The following is a 27107-nucleotide window of genomic DNA, read 5'->3' as shown; positions in this document are numbered from 1 at the left end:
ATTATCTGCATTTTTAGGTCACATAGCAACAACCACAAACAAAACAACATTAACAGATGCAAAAAATTTCATTCATTTCTAACAAAGGCATACAACATCTACCAAAGAGCTTCATTCATTTTCTTACATTATATAGCAATCTTTAGAACTACCAAACACAATCAACTTCAATACAATTACAATTAAGATCAGCACACACAATCTTCTCCGATTTCTTTGATTCCTATTTTCTTTCAATAATGCATCAAATTCCCTCTTCTTCTTAAGCAGCCCTAAATCACAATTTTCAAGTGTTCTGGAGTTGGGGATCAAGCCACACAAAGAAACTACATCCCGAGCAACTTTCCCTCTAAAAATCGAAGAGAAAAAATTATTAAGGAATATAAAATCGATTATGAAAGTACAATTGATATTTACCTCATAAAATGGACATCCGTAAAATCGACGACCCGGATTATCAACACTCCATGACTGTATCACCACAGCTTCTTCACCACAATAATAAAATTTTCTCAGATTATGCATTTCCCCTAACCCTAAAATTGAACCCTTATGTCGACAAAGAAAAGGAAGAAATAGAAGAAGATTGTAATATTGGCAACAGAAAAACGCATAAGAAGATCAAGAAGAAGAAATTTTCTGCAACTTCAAGCTTTCAAGGAGGAAGAAGAAGGTGAATATGGGTCCAATTTGAGAAGAAATGGGTTAATGGCCCTTTTATTCTTTTAAAATTAGTCGTTGGGATTTGTTTATGGTCGTTGATTAAAGTCAGAAGTCGTCTACTTATATTGTCCAGGCTCCACGCGCTTCTACCATTTTGTGTTATACACGCTTAGACCTGGTCAAAGGAGGTGTGTACTTGATACACTTTAGAAAGGTTGCGTGTGTAATATTATTATCGTCCACAAAAAGTGTGTAAGGGGGACTTGGGACATAGTCAGGTGGCAACTTATGTAATTTGCCTTCTAAAGATATTCATTTTGTTGTTTATTCTACACTTTTCACATCATATCCGAGAAAGTATCCAATATTCCCATAGTTATTTGTCATACATCATTGTCAGAAGGAAGCATCATCCATCTTATTCAATATTGGGTGAATCATTCTCCATATTTACATTTAGTGTCATTTATTGTTATTTAATGGTTGTTATTCTCACCTCATTAGTGACCTTGAACATTTGATACATATTGCACTAGATCTGTTCTGACATTGTCCTACGTAACCCCCATAGACCGATTTTAGATCTGAAATTATTATTTTTAACTAGGATTAACCCCTTATCTTTTTAATCAATTAGTTTAAGTAAAGGTTCCTATTTTTTTGTCGAACAATTTGGCGCCGTCTGTGGGGATTTCTTAGTCAAAGTTTTAGTTTCCTTCAGATCTATAACTAAAAAAACACAAAACCCCACACCTTTTTATGCAAACAGATCTAACATGGCAGGTAATGGAGTAGGAAGGATCAAGGCGGTAGCCTATCTCACCACCAACCTCCTAAATACCATCAACGAGGTCTTTGAAACGGAGGGTGAGGACGTAACGCCAAATGCTTCACCCAAGCGAAGGGGCTCACCCCTTCTCATGGTAGTATCAAAACTTCCCACGGTAAAAGAGCCTCCACGTCCACAACGAAAGTGGCACCACCAGTGGTGGAAAAGCTGCTCGAAACTTGGCTGACGAATACGTTGACCAGCATCCTTGACAAACCCGCTCAAAAGGTGATCGGGGAGGGTGCAAGCATATGTATTTCATCAACAGCAGTCGAACAGGACGGCCCCCTCTGCTCGCAACAAGTATCACTGACAATGTTAATGATGTAGAAATGACACCCTCACAACCATCTTAAGGATAATGGAAGATATGGAAAATAAAAACAAAATGCTTCGAGACCAAATGAAAGAGCATCAAGAAAGGGTAGACAAAATACCAAGCGCCCCAAAACTCTTACCAAAAAGAGACACCGGTCGGTTTATCAAGCAGTCTTACATTGATGAAGCCGCACCGTATGCCATACCCAAAACCTTCAAAATGCCTCTGTACCTAAAAATATATGACGGTACGACAGACCTGAGGATCATGTGACTCACTATGTCACCGCAGTAAAAGGCAACGACCTCACCAAAGAGCAAGTATCCTCCATCATATTAAAAAGGTTTGGCAAAAACCTTACCGGGGGTGCATTAACTTGGTATTCACAATTGCCTGCGTGCTTCGTTGAAACATTCGAAGAGATGGACGACAGGTTCGTAACGGCCCATGCCGGAGACAAGAGTGAATGATATATTTTCTACAAAACAATCACTTAGAGAAGGACTGAGAGACTTTCTCGCTCGATTTAACCGCGTAAGGTTGACCTTACCAAATGTATCCGAAGGAATGGTTGTGGCAGCTTTCTAGAACGGGTCGAACAGAAGTGATTCAAGGGCGACCAGAAAGCTACTGCATTGGCTCATGAAATATCCCCCAACCACTTGGGACGAAATACACATTGCCTATTGCACCGAAGTTCGAGCTGACGAAGACGACCTAAATGGACCAACCCAACGGCTGACCTCAGTACAAGCCGAGTCCAGAAAGGATCGGAGAAATGACAATAGAAGGGATCTAGTAGGTCCCCGACCCAACTGAGAAAGACATCAACCATACGTCAAAGGCGCCATCATGTCGCCTTCTTACCACAACAAAAGCCCATCTAGGCCAAAAACAGGGACTCACCGAAACGAGAGAGGTATGACTCCCTTACTATCTGCTCACAATTGTTGTGTTCCACCCTCAGAAATAGTCTACACATTGGAGAAGCTCGACCCAAAGGTGAAGAAGCTACAGAAGATGAGGTCCGACCCAAGCACCAGGAAGTCAAACTCCCTTTGCGAATTCCATCAGGAACGAGGCCATAATATCGAGGACCGCATCGTTCTAAGACAAGAGGCCATGAACATGCTTCACCTGGGGCACTTGAAAGAGCTGTTGAGCGACCGAGAAAGAGCCAACTTCGCTCGAGGACGTGAACAGCACCAGGGCCCATCTAAACCACCTTCTCCAACTCGAACCATTCAAATGATCATCGAAGGGGGCGATGACGTATCAATCAACAGCGTAAAGTTCACCACCACCCACAAACTCAAACAGTCAATCACTCATGAACAGTACGACGAACTCGAAAAAAGTATCATTTTCGATAAGTCAGATACCCACAGTTTGGTTTTTCCTCACTATGATGCTCTTGTTATCACTTTACGCATATTAGATACAAATATGAGATGAATTATAGTGGATGATGGGAGCAGCGCATGCATTATCCACCCTCGATTACTTGCACAAATGAAACTTGAGAATAAGATAGTGCCACGCTGCATCACACTAACCAGTTTTAACAATACAGTTGAACGAACATCTGGAGAAATCACACTCCCCATCCTCGCCGGCGACATCACCCTAGAAACCACATTCCACATCGTGGATCAGGACACGGCGTACAACGCCATAATAGGTTGGCCTTAGATACATGCCATGAAGGCTATTCCCTCCACCTTGTACCAAGTCATCAAATTTCCCACCCCATGGGGGGTATACAGCATCCAAAGAGAACAATGCACTTCCTGATAATGCTATCACATCGCCCAGGATTGTACATACACCCAACAAATGAAGGGCAAAGCCAAAGAAGCATAACAATCAATAGGGTCGAGGTCGAGCAGTGATTAAAGGAAGGATGTGATAAAAGACCCCAAAATCATAGAAGCCACGGGATCAACCATAGAAGACCTTGACCTCGTCCAACTTGATGATAACGACCACAGCAAGAAAGCCTACATCGACCACAAGCTTCAGGAACCAGGTAAATTTCATCATTTCTTAACTAATAACGCAAAGTTGTTTGCCTTTTCCCATGCAAACATACCAGGTATCCCAAAGGAGATAGCGACACACAAGCTGAATGTCGATCCATTTTACCCCCCGATAAGATAAATTAGGCGGAAGTTCAATTCTGTAATAAATGATGTAGTCTACGAGGAGGTTAAAAAGCTGCTGGAAAATGACTCCATCAGGGAGTCAAAATACCACCAATGGGTTGCCAACGTGGTCATGGTGAAAAAGAAGAACGGAAAATGGTGGATGTGCATGGACTTCACATATTTGAACACAACCTGCCTAAAAGACTCATTTCCGCTACCCCATATCGATCAGCTCACTAACGCAATTGCCAGGCACGAGCTGCTAAGCTTTCTAGACACATACTCAGGCTATAACTAGATCCTAATAGAGGAGGAAGACCAGGAGAAGACCACTTTCATCACCCACCAAGGAACGTATTGCTACAGGGTGATGCCTTTCGGACTGAAAATGCGGGGGCGACGTATCATAGGTTGGTGACAAAGATCTCGGCAAAACCATGGAGGTCTACATAGATGATATGTTGGTCAAGTACAAAAGGAAAAAGGATCACATCGATCACCTGAAGGAGGCCTTCGACATACTCAAGCGATAAGGAATGAAATTGAATCCTGAAAAGTGCGCATTCGGCGTGACCTCAGGGAAATTCCTGTGCTTCCTAGTATCACAACAAGGCATCGAGGTCAACCCTGACCAAATCAAATCTATAGAGGAGATACTAGATAACATAACTAACAAAAAACAGGTTTAAAGGCTGACCGGACGTATAGCCACCCTGTCGAGATTCATCTCATGGTCGTCCGACAGGTGCCACAAGTTCTTTGGCATACTCAAGAAATATAACGTTCTCCAATGGACCTTTGATTGCTTTGACACCCTGAAGGAGCTAAAGGCTACCTATCATCGCCCCTACTACTCTCCAAAGCAGAACCTGGAGAACGCCTCCTTGTCTACCTGGCCGTATCCGAAGTGGTGGTGAGTGCGGTCCTGGTTCGAGAAAATAAAGATACTTAATCTCCCATCTATTACATTTGCAAAACCTTAGTTGACGCCGAGACGAGGTACCCCACCTCGAAAAATTAGCCCTGGCCTTTGTCGTAGCTTCACGAAAACTTAGACCCTACTTCCAATGCCACCCCATCTTGGTAATCATGACTTTTCCCTTAAGAAGTATTTTGCATAAGCCCGAGCTATCGGGAAGATTGGCCAAATGGGCCATCAAATTAAGCGAACGTGATATCACATATCAACCACGAGCGGCAATAAAGTCGCAAGTACTTGCCGACTTAGTCGCCGACTTCAGAGCAAAATTAATGCATGAAGTCAAAAGAGAAGCCGCCAACACCAGCTTTCAAATACAGGATCTATGGATTTTGTATATTGATGGTGCCTATAACGTATCAGGGTCCGGACTGGGACTCGTACTCCCCAACAGGCGAAGTAATTCGCCAGCCCATAAGGTGCCCGGACTTGACTAACAATGAGACTGAGTGAGGTCGTGATTGCAGGGTTAAGGATGGCACTCAAGTACTGAGAGAGGCGAGTCGTCCTACGCTGTGACTCTCGACTTGTCATCAACCACGTCACAAGGACTTTCCAGATCAAGAAGCAAAGGTTACAAAAATAACAGGCCGAGATCTGCAAGATGTTGCCCGATTTGACGAATGCCAGCTCGACCAGATCCTTGGAGCACAAAATATCGAAGCAGACGACCTCGCCAAATTAGCGGCAGCCACTAAAAGCATAACTGGAGAAGGAAATGTGGTCACCCTCCTCCACTCATCGATAGATCAAATCGAGGTAAGGACTGTAAACCTAACTTGGGACTGGCGTAGCCGTACTGTTACATACTTACAGGAGGGTGTGCTTCCAGATGATAAAAAAGAAGCCAAGAAGCTTCAAATGCAAGCGGCCAGGTACAACATCATAGACGATGACCTACACAAAAGGACGTATGGCGTCCCCCTAGCTAAATGTTTAGGCCCAAACCAGACCCGACGCGTTCTAGAAGAAGTCCACGAAGGCCACTCGGAGCTCATTCCGGCAATCGGGCTCTGGTTAGATGTCTCATACGGGCAGGTTATTATTGGCCCACCATGAAAAAAGAGCCCGCTGACTTCGTGAGAAAATGCGAGCAATGCCAAAAATATGCCCCTATGATCCACCAAGCAGGCAAGCACCTCCACTCAGTCACCTCACCTTGTCCTTTCATCAAGTGGGGGATGGACATCTGGGCGAATGCATACCTTGGCCTTTCATCAAGTGGGTAGAAGTAGGAGCACTCGCCAGATACGCGATCAAGAAGTAATCGCCTTCATATGGAAGAATATTGTGTGTCGCTTCGGCCTCCCTAAAGATATTAGTTGTGACAAGGGACCCCAATTCACCGGGAAAAAGATCGTCGAGTTCTTCGAGAAATGGCACATCAAAAGAATACTCTCCACTCTGTACCATCCAGGAAATGGGCAAGCGGAGTCCTCCAATAAATCAATACTGAACATCATGAAGAAAAAGCTCGAGAACGCCAAGGGACTATGACCGGAAATACTACCAGAAGTGCTATGGGCATACCGCACAATGCCAAAAATGAGCACAAGAGATATACCCTACTCAATAGCTTATGGGACTGATGCAGTAATACCAGTCGAGGTCGGAGAACTAAGTCTGAGATACTCCCATAAAAGTGAGTTGAGGAATGACGAAAGCAGAAGCAAGACCTCGACATAGCCGAAGAACGGAGAGATATTGGCTTACATAAGGATGATCGCCCAAAAATAACAGGCAAAATACTACTACAACAAAAAAAGCCAAGGTCAGACCACTCAAAGTCGGGGACTACGTACTCAAGGCCAGAACACAGGCAAGCAAAGACCCGCAGGAGGGCAAGCTGGGAACGAATTGGGACGGCCCATACAAAAATCGCGGTAGCAACAGATAAAGGGTCATTTCAACTAGAAACGATGGAAGAAAAACTACTACCAAACAACTGGAATATCGCCCACCTCAAGTACTTTAACTTCTAAGGAAAAATATTCTCTGAGCCACACTCTTTTTCCCTCACCTGAGTTTTGTCCCAATTCGGTTTTCTCGGGAAGGTTTTTAATGAGGCGACAAGGAGGACATTTCAAGCTAAAGTATGAACAGATGAGGATGCAGACTAATCAGTTCATTTCCCAACCTCTCAATATTTCTCCAGGTCAACCAATGAAGGGACTAGATAGACTGAGACTGGAATGACAGCCCGGAAAACATTATTTCTCTAATTTATATAAGCAAAGCACACAAATACATAAAGTTCACCCATGTTTTTGCCGAAACAACGCTGCATCAATTAGTTAGTGACATTCGACCTTGTTTAAATTAATTAAAGTGACATTCAACCTCGCTCGAATTAACTCACATTCGGCCTCGCTCGAATTAACTCACATTCGACCTCGTTCGAATTAATTAAAGTGACATTCGACCTCGCTCGAATTAACTCACATTCGATCTCGTTCGAATTAATTAAAGTGACATTCGACCTCGCTCGAATTAACTCACGTTCGACCTCGTTCGAATTAATTAAAGTGACATTCGACCTTGCTCAAATTAACTCACATTCGAACTCGTTCGAATTAATTAAAGTGACATTCGACCTCGCTCAAATTAATTAAAGTGACATTCGACCTCGCTCGCATTAACTCACATTCAACCTCGTTCAAACTAATTAAAGTGACATTCGACCTTGCTCGAATTAACTCACATTCGACCTTGTTCGAATTAATTATAGTGACATTTGACCTTGCTCGAATTAGGTCACATTCGAATCGTTCGAATTAATTAAAGTGACATTCGACCTTGCTCGAATTAACTCACATTCGACCTAGTTCAAATTAATTAAAGTGACATTCGACCTCGCTCGAATTAACTCACATTCGACCTCGTTCGAATTAATTAAAGTAACATTCGACCTCGCTCGAATTAACTCATATTTGACCTCGTCCGAATTAACTAAAGTTATGTTCGACCTCGTTCGAATTAATCCACACTCGACCCGGCCAAGACTAAATCCAAAGTCCTTATAGTCAAGGCGACCAAAGGATAAAACATACAATACCAAACAGAGAAGATTCAGAAACAAACAGCAAAAATAGCATTCCACATTCAAAAATATATTTTCTACAGAAGCTGAACAGACGCTCGTAAAAGGGAACACAAAAATTACAAAGGCGTGACTATTTAGCAGAATCGTCTCCACCATCGCCCTCGCCATCAGAGTATACGTCCTCATACCAAGCACCCTGTTCAATCCCGTCAATCTTTTTTGGCATAATCAGGCCCCGGCGTAGTAGGATCGTAACCACAGGCGACCCGAGCTGCACTTGCCATAGCACGAGCATCCTTAAAATCATCCTTAGGAACTCTACCCTGTCATCATCAAATTCTTGAATGTGTCTAGATGGTCCTCGGTATGGATCCACTTCTCATACAAATCCCGCGGAACATCGGGGTAAGCAAAAGTGTGAGAGGAGGACGGCTGAGCCAACAACTGCGTCTTCTCGGCCTCGAGAGCGACAATTTGATCACCAAGGTTCGAGACCTCTTTCTCTAGCCCCCAATCCATTCATCAAGCCACTCCTCCCTGAATGTCGTCGTCTCCATATCATTCACACGTTCAGACCGGAGGATGCAGACTGCATCCTCCTATGCTGCCACCTTTGTCAAAGCCGCCAACCGAGCCAACTCACTCTTCTCTAACTCGGTCATCTTCTTGATGACTTTGTCATTCAAAGCGTCAGCCTTGGTCGAACATTGCTCGAGCTCAGCCAGCAGAGATACAATTTGTGTCTGAAGATCCGCAAACTCAGCCTCAACTCCCTTGCTCACTTCGAGCTCTTCTTCTTTGTCCCTGAGCGCACCCTCAAGCTCGCTGCACTTACATATGACCTTCACAAGCTCATCATCTTTTTGCTTCAGCTCGTCTCTAATATCTTGGAAATTATCACTCATACCAAACTGCCTACAGATCTCGCGGTGCTTGTTGCGGTACTCGCAGTACTTTCTTTCCATCTTCTTAAAAGTAGACCTACGACTCTCCTCACGGTGAGCACTCTCAATATCCAAGATAATGGTCATTAAAAAAGAGAGCAAAAGAGAGAAAGTTAATCTAAAAAAAGAGAAAAAGCTACAAGGCACAGATATTAGGAAAATCGTAAAAACTTACCCTTAGGGCGAGGCCGGCTATGCCCGACGATAGGGCGACATCATTGAACGTCGCTAGGGTCCTGCCCTCCATATTAGAATAGAGTGGACCCAAGGAGGGGACCACGTACTTTGTGTTCACCAGCAAATCATAGTCCATGGGGATTACGATGATACGAGAAGACCCCTCCAACCTCACCTCCACTCGGGTGAATCCTTCATTGAACCTTCACATCTCCTTGGGGTCAACATCAGAACCGGTTTCATAACCATCCTCGACAATGTCCTTTGATCTCTCCTTGGCCGACGAAGGAATGCCGACCGGCCCCGAGGACGATGGCTCGTTCATCAGCATGGCGTCCGCAGCCTCATATGGCCCTCCAACTTCAACTGCGACCTAAGGCAAAGGAACATCTTCCACAACCCCGATAGAAACCGAAGTTGCAGTCGATAAACCCACATCGCCCTCCGACACAGCAGTGGTCAGCTCACAGTCATTCCTTGTAGATTTTGCAGCTCTAACAACCCCATCACTGATATCCACCCTCCTCTTCTTGAGCGTAATCGAGTACTCCTCGTTCGGTGATAACTCGTCTATCAAATTTAGCACGACCGGAACTAGAGTCTCTGTTGTTGGGGTTGTCGATGGTCGACTAGGTCCGCACAATATCGGAGGCTAAAAAGAAGTGGTTGGCTGAGCAGACTGATCTGCAGTCATAGCATGGGAAGACCCCATCACAGCACTCATTTGGCGGAATGTGGGGGTAGTAGCCCTTGTCCTCCTCGATGCTCTTTGACATAACAACAAAAGTAGGGTTAAGTCAACCCCTACGATACAAAAAAGAAAAGGATGACCTAAAGGCCGAAGCAACAAAAAATCAAGCAAGCAACTCACCAGTCGTTGAGGGCTTAGGCCCAAATTTCTTATGGAAAGCCGGCCATTCATGGATCACCACCGTATAAGGCAAGACCTGACTGACCCAGTCGTGAATGTCGGCAACCAATGGAGGGGGATCTTTCTCGTCTAAACAAAACATAAAATGGAACGATTACACTACCACCAAAATAAGCGAAATGAACATTCGTCGGAGGTACTTATGAGCATAGTTCCACGCTTCGGGAAATCCATTAGTGTTTGTCACTATGTCCTTGGTTTTGATGTAGAAAAAGTTAAACCAGAACCGACGATTGGCCTTATCGTCCATCTTCACCACCAAACTCTTGCCTCCACAGTGACGAAGGTGTAACATTGCCCCCCTATGGAAACTGGGTGCGTAGAGATGCACTAGATGGCGAATAGAGATCCCGCGGCTAGCCAGTTCCGTGTACTTTATCAACATGAGGATAAGCTTGTAGATATAAGGGGAAAGCTGGGTTGGACAGATGTCGTAATAACGGCAGAATTCCTCCACCAATGAGGGAAGGGGAAGAGAATAGCCTACAAGGAACGGATACACGTAGAATGCGCAATATCCAGTGCGGTGAACCTGTACTACATCACGGCCGGCCGGCACCATGTCGATGTGGGCCGGGGTTCTAAACTTGGCCTTAAAGTCAGCAAGGACAGCCACGTCCATTTCAGAATCTACGGGCTCAGGATCGTCCTCGGGCCGCTTCGAGAAGTCTGACCTAGACTTTTCCTTGCGAGGGATTATTTCGTCTACGGTGGGGAAGCTCTCATCCTCTGCAACAATGGAAGCCCCATCGTCATGAGGGGGTTGCTCACTGCCAATAGAATCGGGTCAGAGGTCCCTCCATAAGTAGAAGATGCATTAACCATCTTTAGTTGTTTATATGTGAAAGAATTACACAGAGGGGGTTAAGAGTAGCAGAAATTGCTAAAACCAGGGAAAACTGGGCTATGAAAATGGAAACAACGAAATCAAGAATACTGGAGAAGAATAGAGATATAGAGGTTCGAATGCTTGGAAACACAAATGATCAAGTAGATGGTTTCTATCCCTATTTATAGGTAATCCAGGCACCTTAATCGAAAATGCCAGTCGCCACTGCTCAAATATCAACACGGCAGAGGCGCGGGAAATGACATAACGCATCGGGAAAATGCGTAATAATGACGCATGATGTCATGACGTCATTCTAAACCGACTTAACGATAAATTGTGGCACACGAAGCGCCACGTTATCACCTCGTCATGAGTGTTACTGCTCGACTTGCCCACCTAAAATCTCTCAACTACGACTAGCGAAGTCCGCTCATCCAAGTCGTCCGAGGGACAACCTCGATAAGCGGAGGGACTAACTGTATGGGTCAAAATATGACTTAAGGGAACCCAATACAAGAGGTGCTATTAGAAGTGATTTGTCCAAGGTCGACTAATGATTAATAGAACTTACTGCCGAGCAGTCGATCATGGCCGAGGTCAAATGCTTAGAGTAACAGTAACGGCTAGTTTTGTAATAGGGTCTTTTAGGAGAATATTCCATTAGATATTCTCTGTATTTGTACTTTTAGGGCTAATGAGGAGTATGTCTTATATAAATAGAAAGAGAGATAAGGTGAAAGACAATAATTATTAATTCTGATAAGAACTCTCTTGAAAAGTTGACTCTCTATATAGATACAAACATTATCTTTCTAAAGAGATTCATTTTGTTGTTTATTCTACACTTTTCACATCAGATCCGAGAAAGTCTCCAATATTCTCATAGTTATTTGTCATACATCATTGTCAGAAGGAAGAATCATCCGCCTCATTCAATATTGGGCGAATCATTCTCCTTATTTACATTTAGTGCTATTTATTGTTATTTAATGCTTGTTATTCTCACCCCATTAGTGACCTTGAACATTTAATACATATTGCATTAAATCTGTTCCGACACTGTCCTGCGTAACCCCCATAGGCCAATTTTGGATATGAAGTTATTATATTTAACTATGATTAACCCATTATCTTTTTAATCAATTAGTTTAACCGAAGTTTCATATTTTTTGGTCTAAACAAAAAGATCTCAAGTTATTGTTAATAATTCAAGCCAAACAAGATATAAAATGTATGATAGCAGTTACAGAAGTTTGCAATATTTTAATTTGTTGCAGACCAGATGTAACATGGCGCACTAGGTTTGCCAAGGGAATAAATAGCTAGTAAAAAGCCCAGGACAACTAGATACAGAGTGGAGCAAATCACTGGAGCTCACAAAATCAGTCTAGTCAAATTAAACATTGAATGTATTTAGTATTTACTATGCATAAGCAAAAGTAGATTTTTAGTATAAACATGAAAGGTTCAGAAGATAACCTCCTCCCCCCACCCCCCACCCCCTTCTTTCCTCTTCCCTTTTTTGGGAAACTTGATAAGATCGAGCTGTAATAAGCCATTAAGGTTATCAGAGGCGGGTCTATGCAAATTTAGTATAAAGAGCAGTTCGGTGTATAAAGTATCTCAATAGCTGTGATGTAGACAATCTACCTTTATGCAAGTATTAATGGCTGCTTTCAAAGCTCGAAATCGTGACCTATAGGTCCAGAGACGGAGCCAGGATAGCAACTTTACGGGTCCTGAATTTTAAAACGACGACTTCAACTGCTAATAACTGGGTTCTAAGTTTAATTTTTGTACATATTTAATACGTATTAAAAAATTTTAACACAAATACAATATTTGAGCAAAAGTTATTGGGTGCAGCTGAACCTATAGTCGGGCTTCTAGCTCCGCCCCTGCATAGGTCACATGAAGACAACTTTATTGTTGCTCCAAAGCTCTCCTTCATATGCAAAGTTAATATAACGATATAAATATGTTTACCTATATGTAAATGTGGGTTATAGTTTGAATCTAAAGTATTACATACACATGCACTCGGTAACCTAAGTAAAATCTATTCAACTCTGACTATCACCAATTTGTCATGACATATTTAGGAGATAGATGATCACACTAAGAAATTGAGAAGAAAACGGTGAGCACTAGGCTAAGCATTTTGATTTTTTTCCCATCCTTAAGTTGTTTCATTGTTTCGGCAACCTTAAGGAGTCGTTTAGTTTGATATATAGAAATAAATAACCATGATATAAAAGAGTTGTAATGATTATATAATATTTGATTTATCTTTTCTATTAGGGGTTGTTTGGTTCGAATAGAATTTATACCGATATAAGTTATGCCGGTATAAGTTATATTGGAATAAGTTATGTTGGGATTGTTGTTTATTCATTGTTTGGTATGTTGCATTAAGAATGACAATTGCATAATTTCTAAGAAGGTATAAGTTATACCGGTGCTAATTATCCTACCTTCTATAAGGTATAAGTTATCCCGATGTTAAAATTAACACTTGGATAACTTATACCTGGTTTGCTAACCAAACAGAATATTAAGGTGGTATTAAATTTTTATACCATTCTTATACCTTCTTATACTCATACCAAACGACTCCTTAGTGTATAGTTAATCCTTGTATAAAGTTATACACTAATTTTAATATAACTTTATACCACTATCATTATGGAATAACTAATGCATATATAATTAAGACATGAATACAATATAATCTTCAATTCTTTTAGGCAAAAGCTTGCCATCCTTGGCAATTCAAGAGAGGAAGTACAAGAGTAACCCGTTTAGACATTAGAATTTTTTCACTTTTTTTCGAAATTTGTTTTACGTTTTTTTGAAATCAGTATTTGGCCATAAACATTTCAATTTTCACTTGAAGATGAATTTTGAAATTTTTCGAAAATTTGAAAAACTCCAAACTGCTATTTTTTTTAAAATTTTCATTCAGATCACTCACAAAACTTCAAAAACAACCCAAAATTATGTTCATATCCAAACACAACTCTAATTTTCAAATACTATTTTTACTTGAATTTTTAAGGATTCTTATGTCCAAGCGCCCAAGAATATCACTATCTGAAATAAAATGGTGGGTCCATAAAGAAATGTATTTTCTCTTGTGTGGTTACTTGGGGGCACTTTATTTTCTCTTTCTTTGCTCAAACCAAACAATTATGTTGCAACCCATTTCTTCTGGCTTCCCTTCCTTTCCTTAGTTGCCTAAAGTTGAGTGCCCCACAAGCAAAGAAAACGTCTTCGAAGAAAAGCTGCCTTATTGCTTACACAATGTCGGCTAAGCCAGCAAATTTTCAATTTTGAATAGGCCATCCAAAGCAACTGGTCTGGAATTAAAGTCTTTGGAAGATTATTGTGGGCCTATAAGCCTTATATTTTTATAGTTCACTTTATTGGGGCAGTTTTATGTTTGCTTCTTGCTTATATTTGACTTTCAAAGGTACAATTTTTAAACTTCAGTCAAAGTCCTTTTACAAAGCTTAGAAGTCAAAATAAAGAAGAATGATATAAAAACCCATATGAAAGAACTTCCATGTATGGTTGAAGAGTTAGAATTTTTTTTAATTAATATTTAGTCCTAACTCTTGGAGATAGATGAAAAGGTTGGAATATATGACAGAGTAAGGTTAGAATATATGACAGAGTGGGTGAATTTTTCCTCTTTCTTTACTCCTCCTGCTTACGAATTTGCCTATTTAGTGAGAAGGAAACAGATTATGAACACTGGTGTCAGACATTTTACCTATGATACTGTAAGATAAAAGTCATGTACAAGTGATTTGATTATTGATAATAGCATTTATGAAGCTATAAGATTGAAAAGTTGCTGCAAGTATGAAAAACATAAATTTGACTATCTTCATTAATCTATTTACGTTACATAAATATGTGGCCGAAAATAAATTATGTGAAGTGAGAAGCACTACGTGACTTCTATTTATTTGTTGGATTCACATTACTACAAATCTACCACGTTGCTAAACAGGAACTAAACATATATATGGTACTTAAAGAATTCACAACCACCTCCCATCTATAACGCTAGTCTTTATGGACTATAATTGGAGCTCTAAAGCCTATCAAATGATTACACCAGACAGGCAACCATTCTAACCGCACATAACCTCCGCCGCAATAAAGCTTTGGTTAAGAATTTGGATATATTTAGACATGTTATAAATATATTATATTATGGAGGTTCATTTAGTACTCCGTTGTAAATAAGTTTCCTGAAGAAGCTTATTCATATGGGACTCCACCGTAAATATGTTTATCTATTTAAGTACTCTATTGGAAATAAGCTTCCTGAACAAGCTTATCACTTCGATACCGATTATGGATAAACATTACCCCCAGTATAAGAATATCCATACCGGGTATAATAAGCTTATCCTTTCAGTACCCAGTTATGGATAAATATTATCCCCGGTAGAAGATTATCCATACCGAGTATAATAAGTTTATCCTTTCAGTACCCAATTATGGATAAACATTACCCCCGGTAGAAGATTATCCATACCGGGTATAATAAGCTTATCCTTTCAGTACCCAGTTATGGATAAACATTACCCCCGGTAGAAGATTATCCATATCGGGTATAATAAGCTTATCCTTTCAGTACTCCGTTATGGATAAACATTGCTCTCAGTAGAAGATTATCCATATCTGGTATAGTAGCAGCTTACACAACAGCTTCCTTTCTTTTATAAATAGAAGAGATTTCAGTTCATTATGTACATCAGTTTGAATTCGAATAATATATCAGTTTCTCTCTATACTTGTCTTTTCTTTATGTCTTTATTTTATAACACGTTATCAGCACGAGACTCTGTCATCTCGAGCAAATATTTTGAAAGTATCTGAGGTAAGAACTTTCTTTTCCTAAATAATGTCAAATCTTTCTAAAATTGAATTGTAGCCCTGGATATATCGGGCAAAAGCTACATGTCTTGGGTGCTTGATGCTGAAATTCATCTTGATGCGATGGGTCTGGCAGACACCATCAAAGACAAAAATCAGGCATCAAACCAAGACCGTGCCAAAGCAATGATATTCCTACGCCATCACCTTGATGAGGGCCTGAAAATGGAATATCTTACTGTTAAAGATCCAGTCATACTGTGGAATAATTTGAAAGATAGATATGACCACCTGAAGATGGTCGTTCTTCCACAGGCACGATATGATTGGACTCATCTAAGGCTACAAGATTTTAAATCTATCAGTGAGTATAATTCTGCTATGTTCAGAATTATTTCCCAATTGAAGTTATGTGGTGATAATATTACTGATCATGATATGTTGGAGAAAACTTTCACCACTTTTCATGCCTCGAATATGCTCCTGCAGCAGCAATATCGAGAGATGGGATTTAAAAAGTATTCTGAACTTATCTCACATCTTCTTATAGTCGAGCAACATAATGGACTATTAATGAAAAATCATGAAAGCCGACCTACTGGTTCTTGTCCATTCCCTGAAGTGAATGAGACGAACTTCCACCAGGCTAAACGTGGAAAAGATCGTGGCCCCAGTCGTGGTCATGGTCGTGGTCGGTAAAGAAACTCTAATCATGGTAATAATAATGCACCAAAGAACACTCCTCACCACCAGCAGTGGAAAAGGAAGGAACAAAAGCATGAAGCGGTGCACGCACCAAATGCAGAAAATGCATGCTATAGATGTGGAGAAAAAGGGCGCTGGTCACGTACCTGTCGTACGCCAAAGCACCTGGTTGAGCTTTATCAAGCCTCCCTAAAGAAGACAGAGAAAAATGCTGAAGCAAATTTTATTTCTAAAGATAATTTAGACTTCATGCATTTGGATGTAACTGATTACCTTGCACTCCCAGAAGGAGAAACAAGTCATATAATCGGTGGTGAATCTGTAGAAATGTAAATATTTTAATTTTTGTTATTTGTAATAGATAGTATGGTTATGTAATTGTTGTACATAAAAAAAATTATGATTTGATAATGATGTTTATTATAATATATCTTGTTTATGTCATTTTGAAGAATATGGATAACATTATTAGATCAACTTAAACTCTAGCATAGTTTGCAAGAAATATACAACCACAAGAAGTGGTTATATTTCATATATCTCATTGTAACTATATTTTGTTAACTACCAGAAGTGGTATATACCTATGATCACCAGAAGTGATTATTTAGGCTTTCTATGGTTACAATTGAAGATAAGCTACATAAATATTATCTATATTAAATGCACGCCTCGATTTGCTCCTGAAGTAGTAAATATTTTAAAAGAGGTTGAGGCATCACAATTTGATGTGATTAATGCGCATTCAGATAATTATGTTCGATTTCCTGAAGGATGAGAACTTTTGATAATATTAATCCATTCCCTGAAGTGAATGTGACAATACTAATAAGTTGGGTAAATATGAACGCGCTCTTGATGTGAATACATTACAATTCACCTCCAGAAGAGTTAATATAATTGAGAGAATATATACTCAATATTTCGTATTTTAAATTTGCGAAGAAGTAACACAATTGAAATTGCCTCCTGAAGTGGAAAAATATTATGAAGAGGAGTTTTCGTGTGCTTAAACAATTGTTTTACATTGTTAATTTGATTGTGATTTTCTCTCATGACACCAGCAGTGTCTGAGCAATATTTGATAGTACAAAACGTATCAACAACTCCTGAAGAGCTAAATATTTGCCTAAAGAATACATGACACCAGTAGTGCCAGATAAATATTAGATTGTGGATAATAAATAAAGGCTCTCGAAGAGCTTATATACAAATATGTCATTCATATTATATGATTATGGTCAAAACATATGTTGTAGTAAACCTGAAGTTTACTAATACAAATGGCTATCATATTGAGACTACAAATGATTGGAAGATTGATAATCTTCATGTTTTCACAATCATAGGGGGTAAAAGAATATGTATGTGAGAAGTTACCCGCCTTATTCTTTAATTTGTACTATATTATGTATCACAGTAAACCAGAAGTTTACTAAAGCAAAAGTTTATGCCATAGTAAACCAGAAGTTTACTAAGAGATAGCACATGACATGATAAACTTGAAGTTTTCATTTGCCATTTTTAAATGAGCTATTTGAGAATTCAGATAAGCATATACTAAAGAACTAGAAGATTCTTCAGGAATTCTCATGTGTTGCTTGTTCTCATAATGAATTGATTATACCAGCTAAAGTTGGGACTAAGATCCCTGATTCTGAAATATATAAAAGGTGAATATGGGCTCGTTCACCTATCATGTAAACCACTTATAGGTGCATATATGAGATGGTTACATGTGTAATTATTGTCAACCTGCAGTTTGGCATTTGGAATTGCTTTTCTCGATTAAGAGCATAATTTTCAGATTATGAAATCAAGACAGTTCATCTTGATAATGCTGGTTTATATCCAAGTTGGTTTAGCATTGAATACCTCCTATTAATGACTAAACCATTGCTTATGAGAACAAAGCTTCATGTGTTGGTCTAAGATTTTCTAAATAGCAGCACCTGTATGCATCAGATCAACAATATATGATAAGTCCTCCCTTCACAATTGGTTTAGGATCAGAAACCAAATATTTTTACTATCTTTTGTTGTGTGGTATATGATTAATTTCTCTACCATAATACACAAAGATATGTTTCCCAAAGATGATTGGGGATATATGTTAGTTTATCTAACATTTGGGGGATGAAATAAACAGTTGAAAAATATGTTATATGAATCGAATTATCATGATCCTCACTTAGAAGATAATTCAAGTCGAATGCCAGAAGCATTTGCTGATCCAAAATTAAATATCATATTTCAGCTGCAAATGCTCCTATTAAAATTAAGTCCCTGAAGGATAGAGTTTACTTTCCGCATGAAGCGTGGTAGACCAATCGGTTCCAAAGGTAATAATCCTTGAAAAATAGTAGGAGCTAATGATCAAAATGATCATAATGAGGAGGAAATAAGCTCTAGAAGAGCCCACGACATAACATTTCATAAAACTCCCGAAAAAGTTCAGGTACCTGAAAATAAAGAAAGTGATGAGATCTCCACAAGTTATGTCGCTTCGGAACTGACACAAAATGATCGTCGACGATATATTTAATACAATATAGTGCACAATATTGTAAAAGATTGTGAGGATCGGACTAGCAGTCCAGATACTTGAAGATGTCATACCATTTAGATACAAGTCTTAACCTATATGACTTATTTGGCTAAATCTATATGAAGGTCCTTGAAGGATTGAAAATGTCTGAAGCATATAATTCAAAGTCTTGAGAAATGTACTCGATCAAATTATAAAGATCTTTGTATGGTTTAAAGCAATTTGTGCGCGTGTGGTATAATCACCTCAGTAAATATTTGCTGAAAGAAAGTTACATAAATTATGTTATTTGTCCATGTATTTTTATAAAGAAAATGTCATCAAAATTTGTTACACTTGTTGTTTATGTTGGTGACATAAATATTATTGGAACTCCGGAAGAGCTCCAAGAGGGTCTTAAAAATACTTTTACATGGACAAAGTGTACCCATTAAGTACACCAATGAATATTCAATCACTTGAAGTGAATAAGGATCCGTTCCAACCTCTAGAAGAGGATGAGGAGCTCCTTGGTCCTGAAATACTCTATCTCGGTGTAGATGGTGCACTTATTTATCTTGCTAATGCTAACAAAAGTGGTGCAGATCATATTGGTAATGCAGATGCAGGTTATTTATCCGATACCCATAAAGCTCGATTTCAAACCGGCAAGCAGAGAGTGCATATGATTGAGATCAGTGATTTATTCGAGAAACATGTGGGTTGGAATGTGATAAAAGACCCACAATATTATACGGAGACAATGTTTCATGCATAGCACTATAAAAGGGAGGATTTATAAAAGGAGATAGAACGAAGAACATTTCACCAGAATTATTCTACATACATGATCTTCAGGAAAATTGTGACATTGATGTGCATCAAATTAGTTCAAGTGACAATCCAACAGATTGTCTTTACCAACATCAATTTTTGAAAATATGGTATACAAGATTGGAATGCGGAGACACAAATATTTGAAATAAGGTTTTCTTCAGGGGGAATAAAATGCGCGTTGTACTCTTTTTCCCTTACTAAGGTTTTTCCCACATGGTTTTCCTTATAAGGTTTTTAATGAGGCAGCCAGCAATGCGTATTACTAAATATGTGTACTCTTTTTCCTTCACTAGGTTTTTTTCCACGTGGTTTTTCCTAGTAAAGTTTTAATGAGGCACATATCTTTTAATGAACATCCAAGGGGGAGTGTTATAAATATATTATATTATGGATGTTCATTTAGTACTCCGTTGTATATAAGTTTCCTGAAGAAGCTTATCCATATGGGACTCCACCGTAAATATGTTTATCTATTTAAGTACTCTATTGGAAATAAGCTTCCTGAAGAAGCTTATCACTTCGATACCGATTATGGATAAACATTACCCCCGGTAGAAGATTATCCATACCGGGTATAATAAGCTTATCCTTTCAGTACCCAGTTATGGATAAACATTATTCCCGGTAGAAGATTATCCATACCGGGTATAATAAGCTTATCCTTTCAGTACCCAATTATGGATAAACATTACCCCCGGTAGAAGATTATCCATACCGGATATAATAAGCTTATCCTTTCAGTACCCAATTATGGATAAACATTACCCCCGGTAGAAGATTATCCATATCGGGTATAATAAGCTTATCCTTTCAGTACTCCGTTATGGATAAACATTGCTCTCAGTAGAAGATTATCCATATCTAGTATAGTAGCAGCTTACATAGAAGCTTCCTTTCTTTTATAAATAGAAGAGATTTCAGTTCATTATGTACATCAGTTTGAATTCGAATAATATATCAGTTTCTCTTTATACTTGTCTTTACTTTACGTCTTTATTTTATAACAAGACAATGTTTTATTTGGAACTAATTGACGTGACTAAATCGAATTCATATCAAATTAAATTTTTTCCTATTCAGAGCTCGAACTAAAGGCATCTTGTCGGTGGATATATAAAGCCATCAAGGGAATCAATCCTCCGATCCAATACCCTCTTGGTGGTCGAGATTTAAAATTTATTCTTCTTCTATTATGACGATAAGATTTTTGGAATAATAAATAGCTGAAATGTGATTTCATTGAAGCGTTCTAAACATGCTCCTTTGAAATGTCCAATTATAACGGCGTATTGGACAATGTAAACAAGTACTTTGACATTTTATTTGTCAAACTTGTGAGAAAAATGCTTTCAAGAATCAAGTTAATGCGCCGTATTTTGTTTACTATGTCTCTCCAATTTCATATCTTATTAGTAGCGCAAGATTTACACAAGTGTTCAAATTTTATTTACCGCATGATCTTAGTTTTACTTAGATGTAGAAAGTGTAATTTTGTCAGTGTCCAAGTGTTGATTATTCGGCCTTAAAATGCTCCACTATAATAGCTAGAAAAAAATAGACAAATGCTTAAAACATAGAGAAATAGGAATTTTCGTGTTACAAAGAGTGGTATTGTTAAAATTGGAAATATGTAACGCCCCCTATCTATTCATGGTTACTATTTACTGGAGTAATACACCGGTTTTTAACATATGATCTAATCTGTAACAAATTTACTGCTATCAAATTGTGTCTAATGTAAGATAAATTTTTATTTAGAGATAAATTAATGTACAATGAAGAGATGAGATTGTTTCACGACCAAACTATGCACAATATTATGTTTAGCTTCTCATATTATGTTTAGCTTCTCAGAAAGATCGAATTAATTAGTCGTGCAAAAATGCACAGCAAAAGGCTAGTTCAAGTTTACTACTCCCTTCGTTTAAAAAAGAAGTTCAATTTTTAAGAAATAACTTTTTAAATTTACAAAAACACTTTAAATTTTTTATTTCACCCTAAAATATATACATTCATTGTGAAACGGATATTTCAACTAGGGTAGCTCAACAAGATCTTACTGAACCTTTGTATGAAAGGGGGTATCAATTTCTGTGCAGAGTGTAGACTATAAAAGCAAAAAAATTTGCAAACATCTTGTGCAACCTTTTTGTGTAAATTTTCATAATCTTCTGATTCTTCTAAAACTTTTCCACCTCACGCTCAATCATTTCTTTTTCTGGCCGCTCAATCATTTTCCCTTTCCCATTTATTATTCCTCACACCAGTTTTAGAAAAGTGCATTGTAAGAACCAGTTGTGTCCAATATGGGCCACACACTCCAATGCATAGCCAGCCTGTCTCCCATCTTCTAGTGTTTGCTTTCATAAAACTTCGTATTCCCCAACTTAATTTCTAGTATAATATTCTATTCCTTTAATTACTTTTATAATTTTCGTATTTATCTTAAGATCTTTTTATTGTCCATTTGAAAAATAGTCCATTTCAAGATCCTAAAATGTCCAGCAAACACCGTCCCTCGCTCCGAAAACAACGTAAAGGAAATAGTGCACCTTTAATGGAAGGTATAAATAAACACCAAGTCCAAGTCCATAATCAAACTTCAACTCCACGACTTGAATCAATCAAGCCAAACCTGCCAAATAACCAAAAGAGAAAAAAGAATTAATATATCCAACTAACAGATTAAGAATAAATAAACAAATAAATAAAATAAATACAAATAACCAAATACAAATAAAATAAGAAGTAAAAGGTATACCTCGGAAGAAACACAACGCAAAGATGACGACGAACGCAATTCACGGCAAACGGACGGTAAACGGCAAGCATAACGGCACGGTGAACGGCAAGCACGACGGGATAAACAAAAGCTGCGAACGTAGACAAAACCAAACGAGTCACGCAACTCTCCATTACACAACAATTCGTACACAAATTGCTCAAAATACATCAAATTCATTTTTAACTCATTTTAATCAATAGTTCGTTTGTTAGTTAGTGTTTTGTTTAAATGGATGTCGAAAAAAAGAAGTCCAAAAAGTCCTTTGATTGCAATCAGTTGCTGCAAATCATATGTACAAGGGAGAATTTTTGTTGTTTTTTCAACTTCGCCGGAGTATCAAAACTTCCAGGGCCTTCGATTCGCCGGAGTACTATAAAAACCGCAGCCGGGATCTGACGCCATCGCCGGAAACTCTCAACTGAATAGCTTCAAATACCTATATAAAAAAATCAAACCTGTAACCTAAACACAACATCACAGATCCTCAGCTTTGGACATCCTGGAAAGCCGGCTGGGACGAGGTTGGAAATCGGCTCTACGCCTCTGATGATGCGACGAAGGCCGTATAAGAGCTGCTAAAGCACGCTTCACTAGATCTCCTTCAACAGTACCAATACGAACCAGCGAGTTCGTCATCGCCGATCGCCGAGCATTCAATCGGCTAGGCGAATACATCGACGGAGCAGTATTCATATTCTTGTGCAAACTACACCGGAACGAGCCAGGATGCGTTGTAGGAGAGCACATACACGTCCTTTTTGGAAGTTTTGTCAGCGGATTATTGTTCTGCTTTCGAACTACTTGATCTCGGGAAGAAACCGCCATCGAACGATGAGGAGATATAGATCTGTCGATCGAAAATTTAACAGAAGGCGTAGGAGCCAGTGGAGCAAAACCGTGAAGGTTCACGCGCGTCGGAGACGCCGATCGATGGAAAATACCTGTGGAACTAGACGAGCAAAAGCTAGAACTCGTCGAAGAAGCAAATGACGAAAACGTTGACGTATCAGTCACTGTCGTTGAGTTGCAGAACCGGCCAGTCGGTGAGATAGACCTCTGGAAGGCCGATCTAATCGGCAAAACCGGTCCGCTTGATCTTCTAGAAGATGTCGCCATTGAAGACAGTAAGATTTTTTTTGACTATAATTTTTTGGAAGAAGAAAAAGAGAAAAAGGAAGCTGGTAAAAGAAATCTATAATAAACAAATTTTGTTTCTATAGATTTCTTCTAAAGGGCCCTTAGGCTCTTCAGTTTGGCAAACCTAGCGTGTCTCAAAGCCTAAATTTATAGCAAGGAGAAGGAGAAGGGTATCCGTGTAAATAATATAAAGTATAAGCATGTAGTTAGCAAATTCTTTGCCGATCTACCCAAGCTAACCATGGTGATGATTTAACCTGAGTAGGGTTTGTTTAAAGGATTCCGATCCAACGGCTGGTTAATGCGACAGTATTATGAGCCGTTTCATTGCAACTGCTAATTTGAGAGGATAAAATATGGGTGTCTAACGGGCCAGGTCAGCCCGTTTCCGGACCGGTCCAAACCGGTTAAAATCGAAATCGGTCCGGACCGGTACAAGAGGACCGGGTGGGGCTGGATTAAAGGGGTTGGGGATTTGGTCCGTTCACATTTTGTCAACCGGTTAACTGGATCGGTCAACGTAAATTACTGTTGAACCGGTTAACCGGCCCGGCCCGGTTTAAAAGCTATATTTCATTTTTATTTTATTTATTTTTTAAGGTTTTAGAGTCTAAGGCAATGCAAAACCTTTGAATTTATTCTTTTTTCGTTAATTTACTTGTTGTTAAAATGTAAACCTTTCAATTTGTAAATTTGAATTTTGAAATAAATGTAGAACTTGCAATTTATAAGTGCAATTTTTTTTTTCTATCTACATTGTATTCTTTATATTTTTACTTTATATTAATATAAATTACAATAGTTATACAAAATACAAAAAAAAAAAAAAAAAAAACTAACCCGGCCCCTTGTACCCGTAACCCTTACGGTTCATTTTTTACCCGAATGAATCCGAACCCGTTAAATTCGATACGTCCCAATTCGTAACTGGCCCGGACCACAACCCGTAAGGTTACTAATTTTCCCTACCCAATCCGGCCCGGCCCGATCCATCCGTTAGACACCCATAAGATAAAAGAAGGATGCCACGGGGACTTCCTCTTTTTTTTTTTTTTTTTTGAAAAATTCTTTCCTATGATTTGGTGCGAAGTACGTGAATTGCATAACTGAACTGCGAATGTGAGAAGGAACTTTAGGGGCCGTTTTGCCATAAAAATATTTCACTTTTTTTCGGAAATTTTCTTTTTTTCAAATTAGTGTTTGGCATCAATTTTTTAATTTTTACTTGACAATGAATTTCAAAATTTTTTCGAAAATTTTAAAAAATTCAAAAAGTTGTTTTCTCAATTTTTTCACTTCAAATCTCTCACAAAAATTTAAAAATAACCCAAAATTATATTCATATCCAAACACAACTCTAATTTTTAAATATTATTTTCACTTGAAATTATTTTTTCCCGTTTTCGAAATTTTGCAATTCTTACGTACAAACGCCCACTTAGTAAAGCCAGTGGTTGGAATCTTACCTGATTTGGTTACCAATGTTTTATTTTGAAATATAAATTACACACAAGTTTTCCACATCTCCAATGCTTTTTTTTCAAACTCTATTACCTTAGACTTGTTTGCTCGAAGTAAATTTGATTTTATGTATTTCGAAGTTTTAATCTTTACTATATAGTGCGGAAATTAATATATAAGGACCGCGAAATAAAAGATAGCCCACTCAAACTTATTTATCATTTCAAACTCAAATGATACTTGAGAGCAATCATTTGATTTTTAAGTTTCATTTGAGGTCTTTAAATTTTAAATTTTGTAAGTTGTTAGATATACATGTCTCCATATATGGGCCCATATTTTGTAGGATTAGTTAACTCATATAGAAAAGGCTGATACCTTATTTATTTTAAATAAATACCCTTTTAAAAAATTATATTCCATAGTTATCTTTTGATTTTTTATATCCAAATATCTATTTATGGTCATCTTCTATCATTAAGCCATAAAATAAGCTTTGTGTTATTTTTCTCTCTTCCCTCAAATTTCTCAATAATAGGTAGCCTCCACGGACCAGAGGGAGTAATAATCAGCCATAAAATTTCTTAGTTGGCAACTTTTTTGATTTCCTCCATTTTTGAATTAGAAGAAAGATGAAGGAGATGAATAGCAAGAATGAAACCAACTGTTGAAACTCCATCTCAGTACAAGAAAGAAAGGTAATTCGATGCTTTCGAACCAAGGGTCGACACATACTTCCGAAAGCTAATAATTGTAAGGATTAGCTACTGGATATTGATGTTGTTTCAACGAGATGATATTAAGGTTGTTCTTGAACAAAGACGACGGAGTTGAGGGCTGAGTAACTTAAATTTTCTGTCAATATTTTTCAATGTATTTCAATGTATCTCGTTGTATTTCATTATATTCATTGTCTTTTCTTTTTTTCATTGTATTTCAATCTATTTCGCTGTTTTCTATGTATTTCATTGTATTCATTATCTTTTTTTTCATTGTATTTCAATATATCTCGTTGTATTCTATGTATTTCATTTATTTACTGTCTCGCTATATTCCATGAATGTATTCATATTTTTTTATTAATATAATTTATGTATCCAGATGTATTATATAATTTCTCTAAAGATTGCTATATTTTTGGGGTGTTTTTCAGTTGAGAATCTTTTTTATAACTGGAAATACAAATTTTGTGTGTTATAATTGAGTTTGTTAAGTTATATTAGGAGTCTATTATGTTAATTGATTCGCTTTCCGTTTTAAAACAGTGTAATCCCCTATTTTACGCCGTGAATACAATCGAATACAATAATTTGTCCAGCTGTAATCTCATGTTTCACGCTATGAAAACAGACGAATACACTCAAATACATAATTTATCCAGCTGTAATCCCATGTTTCACGCCATGAATACAGTCGAATACACTCGAATACGACAACTGATTAGCTGGACTTCCCTGATTCACATCTATTTTTGCTATTGTATTCATGAATACAATAGCTTAAATGCATCTAATACATCTTATAACAACAGAAAATGTATCTACAATCCGTAATATAGCAAATGGTATCTATAGATAGCTAATTACCACTAAAAGATAGTGCTTTATGAAAATTTCTCTATTTTGTACCATCTATAAATTAAGAGGAAAATCACTATTATTTAGTGGCTATTAACTTCTTATAGCTATCAGATATATATAATTACTTCTTATAGTTACTATTCAGTTATTACGGTAGTATATTCGTTGTATTCACGATGTTGTATTCATGAATACAATAGCAAAAAGCACCTAAAATTCCGGCAGTCCAGTTGTATTCACGTCATATATTCATGAATACAATAACGACAACCACCTTAAAAATAGGTCTGTCCAGCTGTCTAATAGCGAAATAATATC

The 27107-nt window shown here is 38.2% G+C and overlaps 1 protein-coding gene and 1 long non-coding RNA gene across 2 annotated transcripts; both read right to left on the bottom strand.

Annotated features, from left to right (window-relative positions):
* Positions 1-49: 49 nt before the first annotated feature.
* On the bottom strand, positions 50-553 carry LOC142179534 (uncharacterized). The gene is made up of 2 exons (XR_012707992.1): positions 418-553; positions 50-349 (listed from the first exon to the last, which is right to left on the bottom strand). It is a non-coding gene; the product is annotated as an uncharacterized LOC142179534 (long non-coding RNA).
* A 22306-nt stretch (positions 554-22859) lies between these two features.
* LOC107803869 (uncharacterized) lies at positions 22860-23860 on the bottom strand. The gene has a single exon (XM_016627663.2). The coding sequence runs from the start codon at positions 23725-23727 to the stop codon at positions 23086-23088; it is 642 nt and encodes a 213-aa protein (XP_016483149.2). The 5' UTR covers positions 23728-23860; the 3' UTR covers positions 22860-23085.
* Between the last annotated feature and the right edge of the window lie 3247 nt (positions 23861-27107).

The sequence above is a fragment of the Nicotiana tabacum genome, chromosome 1 (genome assembly GCF_000715075.1).
Source record: "Nicotiana tabacum cultivar K326 chromosome 1, ASM71507v2, whole genome shotgun sequence".
Lineage (NCBI taxonomy): Eukaryota > Viridiplantae > Streptophyta > Magnoliopsida > Solanales > Solanaceae > Nicotiana > Nicotiana tabacum.
This window is presented reverse-complemented; position numbering and strand designations above follow the sequence as displayed.